Source organism: Sceloporus undulatus, chromosome 1, assembly GCF_019175285.1.
Source record: "Sceloporus undulatus isolate JIND9_A2432 ecotype Alabama chromosome 1, SceUnd_v1.1, whole genome shotgun sequence".
Taxonomy (NCBI): domain Eukaryota; kingdom Metazoa; phylum Chordata; class Lepidosauria; order Squamata; family Phrynosomatidae; genus Sceloporus; species Sceloporus undulatus.
Genome location: NC_056522.1, coordinates 310,189,920 through 310,207,587, shown reverse-complemented (window position 1 = coordinate 310,207,587; position 17,668 = coordinate 310,189,920). Strand labels below are relative to the sequence as shown.

General features: G+C 40.7%; 2 protein-coding genes across 3 annotated transcripts in view; one reads left to right on the top strand and one right to left on the bottom strand.

Moving 5' to 3' along the window:
- C1QTNF4 (C1q and TNF related 4) overlaps positions 1-10,928 on the top strand; it is a 33,806-nt gene extending 22,878 nt beyond the window's left edge. The window contains exon 2 of one of the 2 annotated variants that reach the window (XM_042445298.1): positions 2,398-10,928. In XM_042445298.1, coding sequence (XP_042301232.1) covers positions 2,400-3,518 — 1,119 coding nt within the window. In that variant the 5' untranslated portion in view covers positions 2,398-2,399 and the 3' untranslated portion in view covers positions 3,519-10,928. Of the gene's footprint in view, positions 1-2,393 lie in introns of both variants that reach the window. The other variant, XM_042445299.1, reaches the window with a different exon arrangement.
- On the bottom strand, positions 6,468-14,591 carry FAM180B (family with sequence similarity 180 member B). The gene is made up of 3 exons (XM_042459797.1): positions 14,414-14,591; positions 9,093-9,160; positions 6,468-6,935 (listed from the first exon to the last, which is right to left on the bottom strand). Exons 1-3 carry the CDS (start codon positions 14,499-14,501, stop codon positions 6,468-6,470), a joined length of 624 nt encoding a protein of 207 aa, XP_042315731.1. The 5' UTR covers positions 14,502-14,591.
- Positions 14,592-17,668: the final 3,077 nt, after the last annotated feature.

Genomic DNA, 17,668 nt, shown 5'->3' with positions numbered 1-17,668 from the left:
GGACTGTACTTTCCCCACCACAATTTATTTGTCCATTTGACTTTATTAAAATATTTATATGCCATCCTATATTTAAAGATCTCAGGGCAATGTGCAGCAAATTCAGTTTAAGGCAATAACCATAATTTAGAAATGCTAAACATAAATTAAATCATTTATCAATTAAAAACAAGTCAATTTAAAACAATTTAAAATATTGCTGACCATACCATATGCACAAATTGGATAGAATCAATTAGCCCTCAAAATGACATCAGTATTAGCAGCAGTCAGCCTTCTGGGGGAAGGGTGTTCTATAACTGGGGTGCCACAGCAGAAAAGGCCCTGATTCCCTCTTTTTCTCATTTTAGCAAGGTACCACTAATACCACCATTGTCAGTGAACAAGCCTCTCTTTGACCTTGTTGTTTTGTCCCTTCAAGTCATTTCTGACTTATGGCAACCTTAAGATGACCAAGGTTTTCTTGGCATGTTCCATCAAAAGAGGTTTGCCATGGCCATCCTCTGAGACAGAGAGAGTGTGATTTGACCACAGTCACCCAGTGAGTTTCTATGGCTGAGCTAGGATTCAAACCCTGGTCTCCAGAGTCCTAGTCCAACACTCAAACCACTGCACCATGCTGGCTCTCCTCTTTGATTCACCAGGGTTTGTTTGATTTTAAGTATCCCAGTGGTTCTAATATACATTAGTCTCCAGCCTTGCTAACACAAGAAGTAGGACAAAGCATACATGTCTCAACACCTAGGCACTTCAGCTGGTGTGGTGATCTTATGACATCTGGTCCTGTCATCTAAAGTGTCCAGACTTGTCCTCAGTGGATAAAACAGCTTAAATCAACAACATGTAATACTTTAAATACACAAGGGGGAGGGGGGAGGCTGCTACGCTGCAGAATTAGTGCACTTTGACACCATTTTAACTGCCATGGTTCAATGCTATGGAATTCTGGGGTTTTAGTTTTGTGAGATATTTAACCTTCTCTGTCAGAGAGCTCTGGTGCCACAACACACTATAAATCCCATTATTCCATCAGACAGAGCCATGACAGTTAAAATGATATCACACTCCAGCGTGGCAGCAGCCAGAGGGACAGGAAAAACACTTGGAACTATATTTTTCTAAAGCTACAAGGGAGGGGAGGTAGAAATATTGAAACAGTATATTTAGGTGGAAGAAAACAAACACAAATGAAGAGAACAAAAACAAATAAGATAACAATTAGGCTGTTTAGTGGGTGACTAAGCCCACAAAAAGTATCTTAATCCAATTCCTGACCCTCACAAAATCCAGCATTCCACAGATGAAAATTGGGACACATGGCCATTCAACAGTTCAGTGTGGTCAAGTTGGGGAAAAGTTATTGAGGAAGATCACACAAGCTAGGAGAAACTGCAGCAGTTTGCTTTTGTCTGAGCCTCCTGGGAAGGGCAAGAGCAAGCAGGACTCCTTCCCCTCTACTCCTCTCCTGCCTGCTGAGTTCACTGAGTGTAAACTACTTTTGTGCTTTGAGCTCAATTTGCAGTGATTGAAGTAAGCTAAAGACAAAGGGGGATAGTGGGAGGAGGAGAGAGAAACTGGGACATTTTAAAAGCAACTGGAAAAGTGAGATGAGAGAAGATTAATCAGGACTGTTCCAGCTGAATCAGGACAGTTGGAGGATGTGGGACTGCATAAAGAGACATTCTGAGATGCATCTATCCCTTGTGTGTATTTATTTGGCACTAAGTTCCATTCAGTGCTCTGGATCGACCCTACCATTAGGTAGCATGTGATGTATAGTATGTTTTTTGGGATGGGGATATTTGTTGTTGGGGATATGTATTATGTTTTTATTGTATTAATGTTGTTAACCACTATGATCTAATGCTGGAATAGCGGTATACAAATAAATTATTATTATTATTATTATTATTATTATTATGAAGCAAATGGTTACTGTTATGCTTTTGCTGTTACTATTTTTTTATTACAGCCATGGATGGGAAAAAATGATTGTGGGATTTTCTGCTCTTATCTATCAAAATAAGCAGGCTGACTTAAGTATTGGGATATATTGTTAGGTGAGAGAGAGGATTATTTGCTGCTCCGCCTCAAGTAGCAAAAGGTCTTGTACTGACTCTAATAAGGCTGAACTTCTGTAAGTGTGTAGAATTGTGACCTTACTCTTGAAAAACTGCAACCAATAAGGACTAGTCTTGTTTTGGTAGACTTTCTTGGGTTGTCACAGAATCTCTTTGTGGTTATTTGGATTTTAGTAATCTGTTTAAAATCTGTCCTTGCTAAGAGTGTGGAGAAGAAGCTACAGTTCTGAGCTTCTTCTCAATTTGGAAGTTTGTTTTAGAACACCTCAACTAAAATTACTTCTCTTACACCTCCCCACCCCCCTTCTTTTTTCAGATATGACAACTCAACTGAAAGCTCAGCTTTTCATTGGCTTCCTATGCCAAGTGGCCTGCTTCCTGGTATATGGCTTCCCTGTTGATTCTGGAACTGAGTTCCGCTCTGCTTTCTCGGTTGCTCGAACCAGCAGCATGGAAGGAAGCACTGAAATGGTGATCACCTTTGATAAAGTCTATGTGAATATCGGTGGTGACTTTGATCCCAAAGCTGGGTTATTTCGATGCCGTATACCTGGAGCCTATTACTTCTCCTTCACAGTTGGGAAATATCCCAAGAAAAATTTGTCGGTCATGCTGATGAGAAACAAGAATGAAGTGCAAGCAATTGTGTATGATGAACATCACCGTAAAGAGAGGAAAGTGGCTAGCCAGAGTGCCATGTTGCAATTGGATTATGGTGACACAGTCTGGCTTCGTTTACATGGAGATCCCAAATATGCCCTCTACAGCAATGTGGGCCCCTATACAACTTTCAATGGGTATCTTATCTATCCTGACACTTCAAGCTATTTTCAAAACACAGTGGTCTCCCAGGAATTAGGTGAACCTTCAGGGCCTCCTCCTCATGTCCTTCAGCAACTGTCCATGAACCAGAATGAAGTCTCAGAGAAACACCTGCTTTCCGACCAACCCAGCAGATCACAGGATCCTCGCTCAGCATTTTCTGCTGCTCGTTCTGAAAGCCTCCTGGGGTCAGATGAGAAGCAAACCCAGCATGAGCCGATTACATTTGACACAGAGTTTGTGAACATTGGGAAAGATTTCAACTTCTCAAGCGGCATCTTCACATGTCGTATTCCAGGAGCCTATTATTTCTCCTTCACCATTGGCAAGATGCCTTTCAAGACCATGTCAGTCAAACTGATGAAGAACCACAATGAAGTTCAAGCAATGATCTATGATGACAACCACTCCAAAAGGCGGGAGATGCAGAGTCAAAGCATTATGCTTCCCCTGCAGTATGGTGATACTGTCTGGCTCTACAGCCACCAGCATGATGGCTATGGTGCCTATAGCAACCATGGAAAGTACATCACCTTCACTGGGTTCCTTATCTATCCTGAGACTAAGCCAAAACCACCACCAGATGCCAACATGTCTCCAGGATCAAGGCTCTAAATGTCAACACAGAAAGAGCATAAAAGAAATTAAGATGCAGCAGACTCTGGTGCATATCCTGGACGGATGCCACCCTTTACATGACAGTGTCAAGAGCATGCTATTGTATGTCCAGTGCATTCCTTATGCTGCACGTTTGTGTCCTGCCTGCAGAGCCATTGTTGTTTCTCCCATTCATCCATAGAATGACCTTTGCAGGGTAATGTGTGTGTTCGTTCATTATTGCTGTTTGATTAAAGCATTAAGCATGAGGTAGTTTGGGAAGTAGAAGACATAAGGTCAGTAAAAGGAAATGTGAATAAGGAAGTGTTATAATAATGCTGGGAGAGTTTATGGGAAAGTATACTTTCTCTCTCTCTCTGCACGTTATTCAGAACCTGGTAACAGCTTCAGCAAAGCAAGCTTCTTTAGAAAGAACAAATGTGGTTGAACAAGGAACTCAATAAAGCCTAAAACAAAAACTACTGGGCGGGCTGGTATGTTTGATGTGATGGTTATTTTATTAGGATCTCCCAGTAAAGAGTAGCATGCTTTTTAGATATGTCAGTGATATTTAGCTGAGTTATTGTCTGCCATTTTACAAAAGACCAGCTCGTTTAAATAAATTCCCAAGTTGCCAAACCAATATAAATACTGAAAGAAGTATACGGTTAAAAAAGGGAAGAACTGCATACCATTAATTGTCAAATGAAAACACTATCTTTAATTAATCCCATTATTTATTCCAGGCCTCAAAGTGTAACAAAAAACAAACAAGTATCTTTAAATCAGAGTGGAAATTATCCGGCCTTCCAGACATTGTTGAACTACAACTCTCAGCACTGCTAGCTGGTATAGCCAAGTGTAAGAAATTCTGGCAGTAGCAGTCCAATGACATGTGGTGAGTCCCATGATTCCTACCCATGCCTTAAATGGCACAGTAGTTGAAATTATACTGATTAATAAACAGTTTTAGTGGATTGATCTGCCAATTAAACTTAATGGTCTCTGTGTATCTGTGTCTATGCAGGTGTTTATATCCAGTGTCACTGACAAATAGGGAAAATAACCTAGTTTTTCTTCCCTCCAACTACAGTTGCAGCCAAAATAGGTTGCTTCTTAATAGCCTACACCTCCACTACCACCCTTCTCCCAAGCACTTCACAGCACTAACATCACTGCCCCCTTCCTCAGTTTCCAGGGGAAAGTTTTGGATGCTGTACAAGGAGCTAGTGAATAGCTGCTTGTGTGCCATCCAAAAGTAAGACTCCATACGTCCAAGTTAAGCATGTACAAATGACCAACAGGATTCCAGACACCGTATGACTGCAGAGCCAGTCTATAGCAGAGAGGTCATTTGCCTCCAAAGCAGATTGAATGGAATAGATTTGATTAGGGTTTGGACCTGTATATGGGTATGCCTAGTTTCAATAGCACTTTAAAAATGGCAGTAAATCAAAGAGACTCACCTCGTTTGAATTTGTCTGTGATCTAAATGCTTCTACTGTAGTTTCAGTGTTTACATGTAATACTAATTTGCATGCTTTATACTGGTCAATAGAAAGCCAGCATAGTGCAGTGGTTTGAGTGTTGGACTAGGACAGTGGAAGACCAGGGCTTGAATCCCTGTGCAGTCACGGAAACCTACTGCATTACCCTGGGCAAGTCACACTCTCTCAGTTTCAGAGAAATGCAAGGGCAAGTCCTCTCTGAACAAATTCTGGCATAAAAAGTCCATGATAGGGTTGCCTCAGAGTTGTCATAAGTAAAAAATGACTTGGAGGCACAAAATAATAACAACAACTAATGCTGACCAATATAAGTTTGCTACAATGGGAATATTCTGGCATGAGTACCTGCTAAAATCCAGTTCCATATATCACAAACAAGGAGTGATTTGAGTTCAAAAAGCAATCCATAGATAAAGATGTTTCTCAGTTAAGATTATACAATCACAATCACATGTTCATATTTTCATGTTTTTAAATCTTTAATAGTTTGCAGCAGGTTTCTGGTTGAATATATGCAATGTCCTGCCTTGAAATATGTGTGTCCATATGTGCGTGTTTATAAACTATGTGAACTAATCCTTACAGATACAATACATTCAAAATTCAGCTCTTATAAAAATCTGATATCACATTCAGTGAAGATATCCATAACTCATTTATCACACAAAGCATCTCCTGCAATAGATGCAGCTGAGCAAGTTGGCATGTTCATGGGATCTTCAGTAGTTAAGAATGTAGGTAGCAGAAGAGAAATGTCCCTCCTTCAAATATCTTGGATGTTAAATATGGTACATCTTATCTAATACAGTGGAGTTTGAGGAGCAACTGCGTAAGACATCCTGCAGCCATTTCCATTACACAAGAAGAAAGTGTTAACATGGAAGGAATCCCAAAAGAACCCTTAGTCTAGCTCCCTCCTTTTTGCATATCCTACAGGGAAAACCATAAGAGCTGTTCACTGATGGAACAGCTGATTACTTAGCAAGAACCAATAACTGTTCCACTAGTGAACCATTCTTACAATTCACAGACCCCTCCTAATGTTTAATATGAATTTGTTTTCTTATAATTTTTACTATATGTAAATATGTTCTGTCTTTGATGACAACCATGCAGGAGGGGCATGCAGTCCCATTTTCATCTGAAACCCAATACCAGTCCCCAGCACAACATTTTTCCAATAAGAAATAGGAAATACTGTCTGATAGCCCAATGGCAATCAAACTTTGGCCCTCCACATGCTTTGGACATCATCTCCCAGAGCCCCTGAACATTGTCCACACTGGCTGAGTGTTCTGGGGATGGAAGTGCAACATATGTGGAAGACCAAAGGGGGTTAGGGTCAGGAAGGGAAACTCTCGTGTGCAGTCTTGGTTAATGATATAGAGATTTAAGAACCTAAAAAGTATTCTTACATATTACGTTGCATAAACAAGAGCTGTAAGACCAAGACTTGCCCTTAAACATGAGAGTCTCCTTGGTCTCTTTGGGCCATGGCTAGGCTAGACCAATAGAACTTCTTTAATGCGCTAATATAGACAGGCATATCCTGCAAAGGCCTGGAGGCTAGGTGCTGAACAGAATCCACAGACTCTTTAGGGCAGAATTGTTTGCAGAGCTCACGGATTATTTCAATGACCAGCTGGGAGAAAAGATTGATCCAAAGGTTTTTTTCCAGGCCTTGGATGGAGCGAACCTGATAAGCACAATAGACCGTGGTGAAGATAAGCTGCTCAAATTCTTCTGGAGTTATAGGCATGTCTGATTGGGAGAGATAGTCCAGATGCTCCTCAATCCCAGCTGGGTTTTTGGGAATCTCATGCTGAAGGATCCGAAGTAACCGCTTTGCAGGACGCAGGGAGGCCAGCTCCTCATCTTCAATCTTGATTGTATCATTGGCCATAATTTCAATCCCTCCCCAAAGTAACTAAAATAGAACAAACAGAAATGTGCAGGTAAATGGGATGTTTTCTCTGTATTCATGCCTGGGGGACGAATTACATTTTTGCTCAGAGCAGATTAGCTAATTGTGACCAGAAGGATGGAATTTGTCATATAGTGAAGCAGATGGTTGTGTTAAAGAGTTCCTGAAATTAGTAAAAACCTGCTTTGTATTAGTGTCCCTGAGTACCGTTCTTGGTAGCACCAGTCCATCTGAGACTGGTTTTTGGGTGCTGACATATAATGAATAAAATCTGAAATAAATAGATAATCTTGTCTAGGCTATATTAACGTTAGCTCTGTTCCAGCCCTATACCCTCCCTTCTTATCCAGCTCCTCACTTTTTCCTTCCAGCATCAGTCTGCAAGCATGTTGCACAGACTGGATTCATTTTCAAATTTCAAGTTTTTCTCTGTCAGCCTAGGCTGGATGAGTACTGCACTGCAGATGGAATAAGCAGTCACGGAGACAGTGTTGTTCACAACAAAACAGAAATTGTGCTTTTGTGGAAACATCATTCCTATTCTTAGAAAGAATAGCTTCCTCTGTTCCCATTTCTAGCTCTTAAAATCATGGCAGGGCAATGTGCTTAAAGGAGTGGGTTAAATTAAGCCCATTTGCATCACGTCCCTCCTTGGAATGCCCATCTCTTATCTAGTGGGTTGAAAATTTATTGTATGCCCCATAAATTGTTGAATATATCTCCCAATGTGTGGGTGTGAAAGAGATTAGTGTCTTGTACACAGATGTGAGAGGATGTGAGGGGGAAAACTAAAAACAGAAAGAGCAGGGAGACTATAAAGAAATAAAGAGGGAATCCTAGCCCAGAATGATGGAAGCTAGTGCCTTAGGAAATAATGCTGCCAAACAAAAGTAGTCAATGTAAATGTTGGCTTCTCAGTAACAATTCTGTCCTCTTTCATGCAAACCCACATGATTAAATTCTTTCCTTTTCCTAAAGTAGAGCCAGCTGTATTTCAATCTAATGTTTAGACACAGCCCAAGGATGCCATCTGGTGGGCCTTAGTTTACAAAAGCAAAAAACAGTGTGTTTCTTGGGAGATCCAGTGATTCCCTTCTGAAGCATCATTCCCTGGTCTAAAGTAAAAGTGAAGCTCAAATCCGTGGCTAATATGGAACAGGTGTTAAAACTGGTGCTACGAAATATAGAATGATCTGTGTAAAAACTGAAGACCTTACGACCTCACAGATCAACCCATCCTACAAAACACCAGTACTTCTAAAATTATCTAAAAAAATTTCCCCCTGAATGTGCCAGAGACTGACACTATAGTTTTGCTGATGGACTGTTTCTTTCCTGGAAACCTGCTGTGAATTGCCAGTCAGTAGTTCACAAACTGGTACCACAGTCCACAGACCACTGCTTTGAGTAACAGTGCTATAGATCACCTAGCATAATTCTTTTGAGCACTGGATACAACATTGGCAGCTGGTAGGGTAGTGAATTTCCAAAGTGCTGAATGTATTTGGGGGATAGTTTCAGCACCTTGGACAGCTTTTTTAAAGTTTGTATTAAAACATGGATCAAATTCACTACTTTACTGACATGGAAGCCACCACTGGGTAACATCAGCCAGCTCCTGTAGGAACCTTTTATTGTGGGCATGGTGGTCATCTGGTGTAGGCACATTTCTCCATAAACAGAAGGGATTACACAGTAACTGTGATATGACACTATTCCACTTAAAGTGGTTACCTTAGGGCAGGAGTTAGGGGCATAACCCTGAGGTCCCACTCAAAAGAAAAAAAACCTCTCAAAAGTAGCAAGCCTTATTCAACACAGAGTGCAGCAGTTTATGTTACCATCTAGAGAATCCCATTCGCAACTTTCCAATAATAATACTGTTTATTTATAGCATTTATATCTTGTTCTTCAGACACAAAGGCTCTCAGAGTTGCTTGTACAAAATGTTAATTTGACAGTCCCCTATTAAGTCCATGATCTCCACCCCACCCCAACAAAACATTTATCTGGAGCATCTGCAGGCCCTGGAGCTACAATGATGCTAGTGGTATAAATTTGGAGGTGGCATATCAGTAAGTGGTTCTGTACATAGCAGATCCATGCCCTTGAGTACTCTTGGGTTCCCTCATCTTTTGCTCCAAGCTACTGTTAAATTACCTCTAATATGACATCAGCATTCTCTCCCACATTTGTGTCTGCAGTATCCTTGACATGGAACTGCTCATCTGGAAAACAAAAATAATAAAAAATTATATCAGTGGTTCAAAAAGAAAGAAAGGTACGTTACCAGTCTTTAATAAATAATATCACTCAACCCATCTCCTTTGTACACTTGGTCCTCCATATCCATGGATTCTTTATCCACGAATTCAACCATTCATGGCTTTGAAATATTTTAAAATATATAGAAATTATAAAAAGCAAATCTTAATTTTGCCATTTTATGTATTACATTTTATGTAATACCACACCCATTGTATTTAAAGAGATTTGAGTATCATTGAGCCTACTGTATATATAGCTTTTTCTGATTTCCTCTTGTTTGACAGTTGTTGTTACTTAAGAAATTAAACTGAGGTAAATAATACCTTATTATGTTAACACCGTAATATAATATTTGTAATACAGATTGAGTTACCCTTATCGAAAACACTTAGGATCAGACATGTTTTGCAATTTTTGGATTTTGGAATACTTGCATATACATAATGAGATCTTGGAGATGGGACCCAAGTCTAAACATGAAATTCATTTATGTTTTGTATGCACAGTACCTTATATACATAGCCTGAAGGTAATTGTGTGCATAATATTTTCAATGATTTTGTATATGGAACAAAGTTTGTGTACACTGAACAATCAGAAACCAAAGGTGTCACTGTCTGTGTGGACAACTGTAGAATTTTGAGTATTTTCAATTTCAGAATTCTGGGTAAGGGAAACTCAATCTGTAATGTAATTTTCAATTCTAATTTAATTAATTTCCTTGTAACAAAATTAACAAATTTCATTACCTCATCAAGATCGCAGACTCATGGATACAATCTTATCCTCCCCACCCACCGTTTCCTAAATTTTCTCTGAGTTGTCATTGCTGATTACATTCTGGCTGCCCCAGCTTTGTAAGTGAAAGGTACAATCTAACAGAGGTGAGAGTACACCGGGCTGTGAATGACTTCTCATAAGGATGGAAGCTTCTTTCCACTGGCATCTTCCCTGGCCAATGCTCTAACATGACCACACTCAACACACAGCAACTGAACTGCTTCAGATGCTATGCTGGCTACAGGCAAGACACAAGATGGTATTACACCCAGCCTGATTTGTAAACTCAATCACACCATGAAGTTGAGCTTGATATGGATAGATACAGATAACAGGCTTCGTGGAATGACTTCAGAAACAATTTGGAAATGTTTTGCTCACAATAATGGCAGAGATACAGTCTGTTTTAAAATCAAAACATTCCTGTGTTTTATGTTATTGTATACTGGTATTCAAGTATATTAACAGTGAACCCAGTCATTGTATCAGGTGTGTAACTACAGGTGGGGCAATGAAGGTGGCATCCTCCCAAATAAGAATTGTGCCCGCATATTTAATTTTTTCTTCAGTTTCAAATGTATAGCATTGCAGCAAGTTCAGGTGACCATTTGTAACTACAGTTTAGGTGTTAAAGAAAAGGGGCAGGTAAAGTGAACAAGAGAATGTGAATGCAGCAAATATGAGACTTCTAGGTGTGAGTGATTTTCAGCATCTCACTCTCTGCAATGCTAGAAATTTCATTTGGTTGGGCAGAATTCTTATGAGGAGGCAAATGTCCACATCCCCGCATTGCTATATCCCTACAATGTATGCGATTTATGGAAACTGTTATTTTGTTGTGTCTGTGCTTAATGTTCTTGCTCTGATTTTGTACTTTATAACGCACAAGCTTAAAAAATCAATTGGTATTACTGTAAAGCTATAAATTTAGCTGCTTAGATGAAATCATGTTTGTTTCAAGTTATCTTCTTTTCTGCTTCCATTATCCCAATAATAATAATAATAATAATAATAATAATAATAATAATAATAAATTTTGTTTCTTTCCCACCACTCTTCCTGCTTGAGGCAGGGTACAGCATTTTCAAATACAAAACACAATTAAAAACATATAAACCCACAGTCAAAATACAATACTATAAAATCATTAAAATACACTCATAAGAGTTCATATACAGATTAAAAGTCATGATTTAAAATTGAATGGGTAGGCCTGCTGGAAGAAATGTGTCTTTAATGCTGTTTCGAAAGCAGTCTGCATGTTCAACTGTCGTATCTCTTTTGGCAGGTCATTCCATAGTTTAGGGGCAGCAGATGAAAAAATCCTCTGGAAAACCATTGCCAATCTAGTCCTGGCTTTCCCCAGAAGACCTGAATGTACAGGATGGATTGTACGGGAGAAGGTGATCTTGTTGGTAACCTGGACCCAAATCATGCCAGGCTTTAAATGTAATGACCAACACTTTATCCAGTTTCCTTTACATTGCTCAGGCATGTGAGAGGCACTAACAGGTCATATTTTATAGGGCAGGGATGAAGAACAATATATGGTCATTACAATTGTCATGGGATGTTTACCTCCCAGCATGAGACAGACACCAAGCTCAGAACCCAGGAAGTTCTATTTTCAAAGCAACAGCACTGTTGGAGGCACTGAAGATAATGCAAAAATAGCAGACCTAACATGCCAAAAAAGCAAAGCTTTTATACCATATATAATTCTAACTATTTTTAAACTGATTGGCATAAAAAATGCTGCAAAGGCGGGGAGTGAAGCAGATGCCTCAATATCCCAGCCATTTGCTGGTGTTTTCACTGGTAGGTTAAGCAACAGTGCACTTAGGACATGGACTGTCCATGAACTTGTGATCATTTGGCACAGTACACACATTCCAAAGAAAGCAAGCTCAACAAGTTTCTTATCTCACACTGTTGCTGGACTGCAGCCCCCATCATTCCACCAGTGGCTACTCTGACTAGGGTTGATGGGAGCTGTAGCCCATCTCATCTGGAGAACAATATGCACCCCCACTCTGTACAAGGAGACACAATCTTTGTGCCAATATATTTTAAGCCATTGCAAGCAGACACAGGTCTAGAGTACATTACTGGGATGTCCAAAGACAGACAGTAACTATGAGAATCGTAGCACAGAGGGTTTTTTGACCAGTGATGAAGGCAAAGAGCATGTGAGAACACCCGATCTACATTTTCAGTAAAGAGACCAAAACAACATTTTACATTACTTAACTGACAGAAGAAAACCAGAATACTGTTCATTCAGGCTGGAGAATAGTACTTTCTAAAATTCACATTCAGGACTACAGTATTTGTTTGGCTAACCAGTCCTGAATAATCTGTAACTGTTCCTGTTGTCAACAGATTTCAGCATTTCATTCTAGAGTAATTTTCCCCAAGGAAGATGAAAAAAGCACATAGAAGATCCCTTAGAGGATGAAACCATGCACTTTTGCTCAAGGAAAACTGTGTCTCCACCCAAATTGCCGGCTCTTTGACCAAAGCCAGCTGTTTGGGATTTGGAATTAAGCATGATTTGGAGCTGCATTTCTTTTTCCTCAATACAAAGGGGCGGTCTGTATCCCACCATAGTCCAGGCAGTCTTTCAGGAAAAAAAGATAGAATATGGTTGCTTTCTAAAAATAAAAGGAAAACAAGTATGTCTGATGTCAGAGTTGCTGCTCTGTTAGTCTCATTCATGTGAATTGCAGCTACTATATTTTTATGTCCCAATTGTCACTGGCAGACATAGGAAGTTGCCCCTCTGACTTCAACAGCTGAATGTCAGATTATAATTAATGAGACCAACCAACCAGCTATTTTCTGAAAATATTATGACCAAAAATATTCAGACACTGGAACATGGGGTGGTAGTACTGTATAGAGTGCATTAGAATAGCAGAGCTTGCTTTGAGATTTGTTGTTGTGCCTTCAAATCATTTCTGACTTATGGTGACCTTAAGGCAACCCTATCTTGGGGTTTTCTTGGCAAGATTTGTTAAGAGGTGGTTTGCCTTCCCCTGAAGCTGAGAGCATGTGACTTGCCCAAGGTCAGGTCCCAAAATTAAAGCCTATGATTATGGGGCTATACAGACCGCCCGGGCTGGATCGGGGGCGTGGCAACCTCACACTATGGCCCCAATCCAACCTCTGGAGGACACAAAAAGGAGCTGCAAAAAGCAGTTCCTTTTTGTGCCATCCAAAGGGCACCATAGCTACAGCAGTGCAGCTATATGGTGTCCCTTCAGCACTGCATCATCTGAATGTAGTGCCAGAGGTACACCATGATGATGCAGCCCCCCCGTCTGGAACAGCGTGTAGCATCATGACGCCCTGGGGGCGGAATCAGGCAGTCCAGCGTCAGGATGCTGTGCCCTGACTCCGCTCACAGCCTGCCCTTTTGGACCAATCTGTATAGGGCCTACATTGGCTAGGGATTCTGGGAGCTATATTTCCCAAAGTGATTTTTACAGCTCTGAGATGTACCACATAGAAATAGAATAGCCAATTTGCAGAAATATATATAGCTTTCTCACTAACCATCTGCTTCTGCCAGGTTTCTCAGATCTACCAACTCTCCTGTTAAAATTGCTGGAAAATTCCCAGATGATGCTAACATGTTCTGAATTCTAGGTGTGTGAGGGAGTTACGTGAAAGGAGAGGTTTATTCTAGGTATTAAAGAGGAGGGCAGTGCCAACACTTGTTTTTTGTTTTTCCTGAAAAGCATGACAAGCTATGCATACAAATGGGTTTTTTTTAAAAAAAGGGGAGGCAATGGCAAATTAGAAAGTTGATTTTTTTTATGTCATGCTCAAAAGTTCTGTGCTTTTGACAGATGAATATGGGTTGGAAAAGCTAACTTCCCACAGCCAATTTGCTCTTCAAGCTGGCAGAGGCTTCTTCTGTTGAATTCGTTAAACAAATGGCAATGATGGCGGTTCCCTCATGAAAAAAGGGTGCCTATATGCCACATGCAAATACTGTGTTCTCCCCTTGCTTTCATTGGGGCTTATGAAATCCACTTGACACCAAGTCCACTGTGCTTTAAATACTTGTGGTTGTCATGAGGGAGGGGACTGGTGGATGCACTGAACCTACACTATATATAGAGAGGTTGGGGAAACAAAGTAGCTATGCTAACTAGAGGATTCTGAGAGTTGTAGTAAACAGTGTAATTTTGACATGCTCTGATGCTCCTGTATTTGCAGAAATAGCATGCATTTGCCAAGTGTAATACAAGCTGCTAAAGACACAGCAAGCAATCCTTTCATAAGTTTAACCCAGTAGCCTGAGTCCTGAATTAGATACCATTTACTGATGCCCAAGTGCAAATTATTTTTCCAGTAACCATAGCCAGCCCTAGTAGTACATCATTACTAGGTAGAATTTCCTCCAGTGAAAATTCACTTCCTACCTGTCTGCCTCCAAGATCCAGCAAAGACACAGAGAGACACAGTTGCCCATAGACAGATTCCAAAGTGCAACTGGAAAATCCAGGCCATAGTGAGAGGCACCCGTTTCTTCTTCAGATAAACACTTTAGGGAAAACTAATGCTGTTTGCTGCAGTTTCTCTCTCCTTTCCTTTCAATCCCAGAAGCCACTGCTGGAACAGATTCCTTCCTCCCAGTCCCAACCCTAGGAAGGGTTGGCAGCAGTTGAATTCCTAGTTCCCATCACTGTGCATAAAAATAAAAACCAACAGATTCAGTTCAGATTCTCAAAGTGTGCCGCCAACATGAGTTCCATTTATTTTCACTTGGAGCATCAGGCTGTTCCTTATTTTGGTCTTGGCATACCATTTTAAGTCAGTTTGATTTATTTCCCATTCAAAAGCTTGCTGGTTTTATTGCTCTTAAGAGGGAAGAGTATATTTTTAATAGCCAAAGGTTTATGCTGAAAATTCAAAATGTACATAGCTATAAACTAGTACTCCTTAAAAGGCCAATTGATACAACCTGAGACAAGACAAGAGAGGCAGAGGGCAGCTTGCTTTGTTTTGCCGCCAGCATTCTTCTTCCTTTTTTTTCCATTTAGCATTTGCTTTCCAACACTGAAATACAAAAGCAATTCTGACATGCCAGAGGAGGGTGGAGGTAGCAAGTCTATGCAGACTCCACAGCATCCAATATTAATCAGAGCAAAGAAGGGTCACTTGCTCAATCCTACTGCATCAAACCTTTACGTTTCTAAAGTTTAATTATCTAACAAAACAACATATACCCCCCCCCCACACACACACACATATTAGTCAGCTACCTCCACATTGGAGAATTGCATTTAATAGATTCAGTACACTTGTTGAAAATCTATTATGAACAGAATCGGCAACCATACATTCATAGGAACTTGAAGCAATACTTCTCTCTTACATACATACAAATGCACATATTAAAAAGATAGGATTGTGGGAGTTTCAAGCCCTGTAATCTTGTTGAAACTATACTGAAAATGAACAGGCAACAACATGTTCACACCGCTGGTATAGAACACAGCATAGGAGATCTTTGGCCTGCCAGGATCTCTTTCACACTGCACAAATTATTAGCCTTCTAATGGGCTCTAGATCATGTTGCCTAGTTTCCTGAGGGAGAGAGTTCCAAAGCATAGGAGCAGCCAGAAAGGCCCTTTTCTGTGTTCCCACCAAACTTGCCTGGAAATGTGGTGGGATAGATAGAAATGCCTCCTTTGAGTATCTTAGAGCTTCAGGAGGTTCATATAGAAAGATATGGTCCTTCAAATAGCCTGGACCTGACCACAAAGGTGATCAGGGTGGTCCCCCCATCTTGTTTTAACCTTGCTGTAAGATGTGTGGGGTCCCAAGTCAGCAAGGAAGAAGGATATACACAAAATAAACCACATCCATAACCTGTGTGGGCCAGAGTATCTTAACTGCCCATCCCTGCAGAGCTTCTGAGTCGCAGTGAGTCTGAGCTTATCACATGCTTTAAACAACTGATTTACCCCTTCTGTTTTCAAATCTGTTACAGGATAAAATTGGGTATTATCACAGGGAAAATGTGGCTTGTAGTAGGGTTTTAGGTGGGATGCAATTGGGCAGCGGCGGCATTTTCCCTGCGATAATACCTGACTTTATGAGACTTGAAAACTGAAGGGGTAAATTGGTTTTTTTAAGCATGCAATAAGTTCCTTAATCCCACCAGGCAGTCATCTGTCAAAGATCATGGAGAGTTCCTTCACACCCAGATCAACAGCATTAATGCATCAGCATCAATGTATTCACATTATGCAAAGAAGCCCTGCCTCTTTTAATATGGCACCTCAAATCCTTATCACCCCACCTGAAAACGTGAGTTTGCAGTTTGGTTCCAGGTTTCTGAAGATCCAGGTTTCTGTAGTGACCAGGAGTGCTTTTGCTAATCTAAAGCTTATGTGCCAACTCCGTCCATTCCTTGAGACACCATATCTGGCCACAGTGGTACACACCATAGTTACATCCCTTTGGACTATTGTAACATGCTGTATTTGGGGCTGCCTTTGAAGAGTGTCCAGAAACTTCAGCTGGTCCAAACAGCTGCACCTAGACTGTTAACTGGAACATGTTACAGAGACCATATTAAGCCCCTGTTGAAACAGTTCCACTGGCTGTCACTTTTTCCCTGGCACAATTCAGAGTGCTGGTTATGACCTATAAAGCCCTATATGGCTCAAGCCCAGTATCTCCCTGTATGAGCTGGCCCAGGCTCTGAGATCATCAGGAAAGGCAAGCACCAAGAGGGGCCTTTTCAGTGGCTGCCCGTAAACTCCGGAACTCACTTCCCACGGAATTGAGAATGCCCCCCACCCCATTGTTGTCCTTCTATCAGCAGCCTAAGACATTTATTTTTTATTTGGACAGGCTTTTAAAACAGAAAGTCTTTAAAAAATGGGCTGGGGGTATTGTCCTGTTTTAATTGTACTTAAATGCTTTTATCTTTTTTTAAACTGCATTTTATTATTTTAATGAATGATGTTTTAATATTGTAATAGCATCATAGAGTTGGAGGGCCATCCAGTCCAACCCCCTGCCATACAGGAACCCACAAACAAAGCATCCCTGACAGAGGGCCATCCGGCCTCTATTTAAAAACCTCCAAAGAAGGAGAGTCCGCCACAATCTGAGGGAGTCTGTTCCACTGTTAAACATCTCTTACTGTCAGGAAGCTCTTCCTAATGTTGAGCTGGAATCTCTTTTCCTGTAGCTTACATCCATTGTTTTGTGTCCTAGTCTCTGGAGCAACAGAAAACAAACTTCCTCCATTCTCAATATGACACCCCTTCAAATACTTAAACAGGGCTATCAGATCACCTCTAAACCTTCTCTTCTCCAGACTAAACATCCCCAGCTCCCTAAGTCGTTCCTCATAGGGCATGGTTTCCAGACCCTTCACTATTTTGGTTGCACTCCTCTGGACACGCTCCTATGTCTCAACATCGTTTTTGAACTGTGGTGCCCAGAACTGGACACAGTATTTCAGGTGAGGGCTGACCAAAGCAGAATAGAGTGGCACTGTTACTTCCCTTGATCTAGACACTATACTTCAATTGAAGCAGCCTAGAATTGTGTTGGGTTTTTAGCAGCTGCATTACATTGTTGACTTATGTTCAAGATGTGGTATTCTAGGACACCTAGCTCCCTTTTGCATGTACTGTTATCACGTCAGGTGTTCT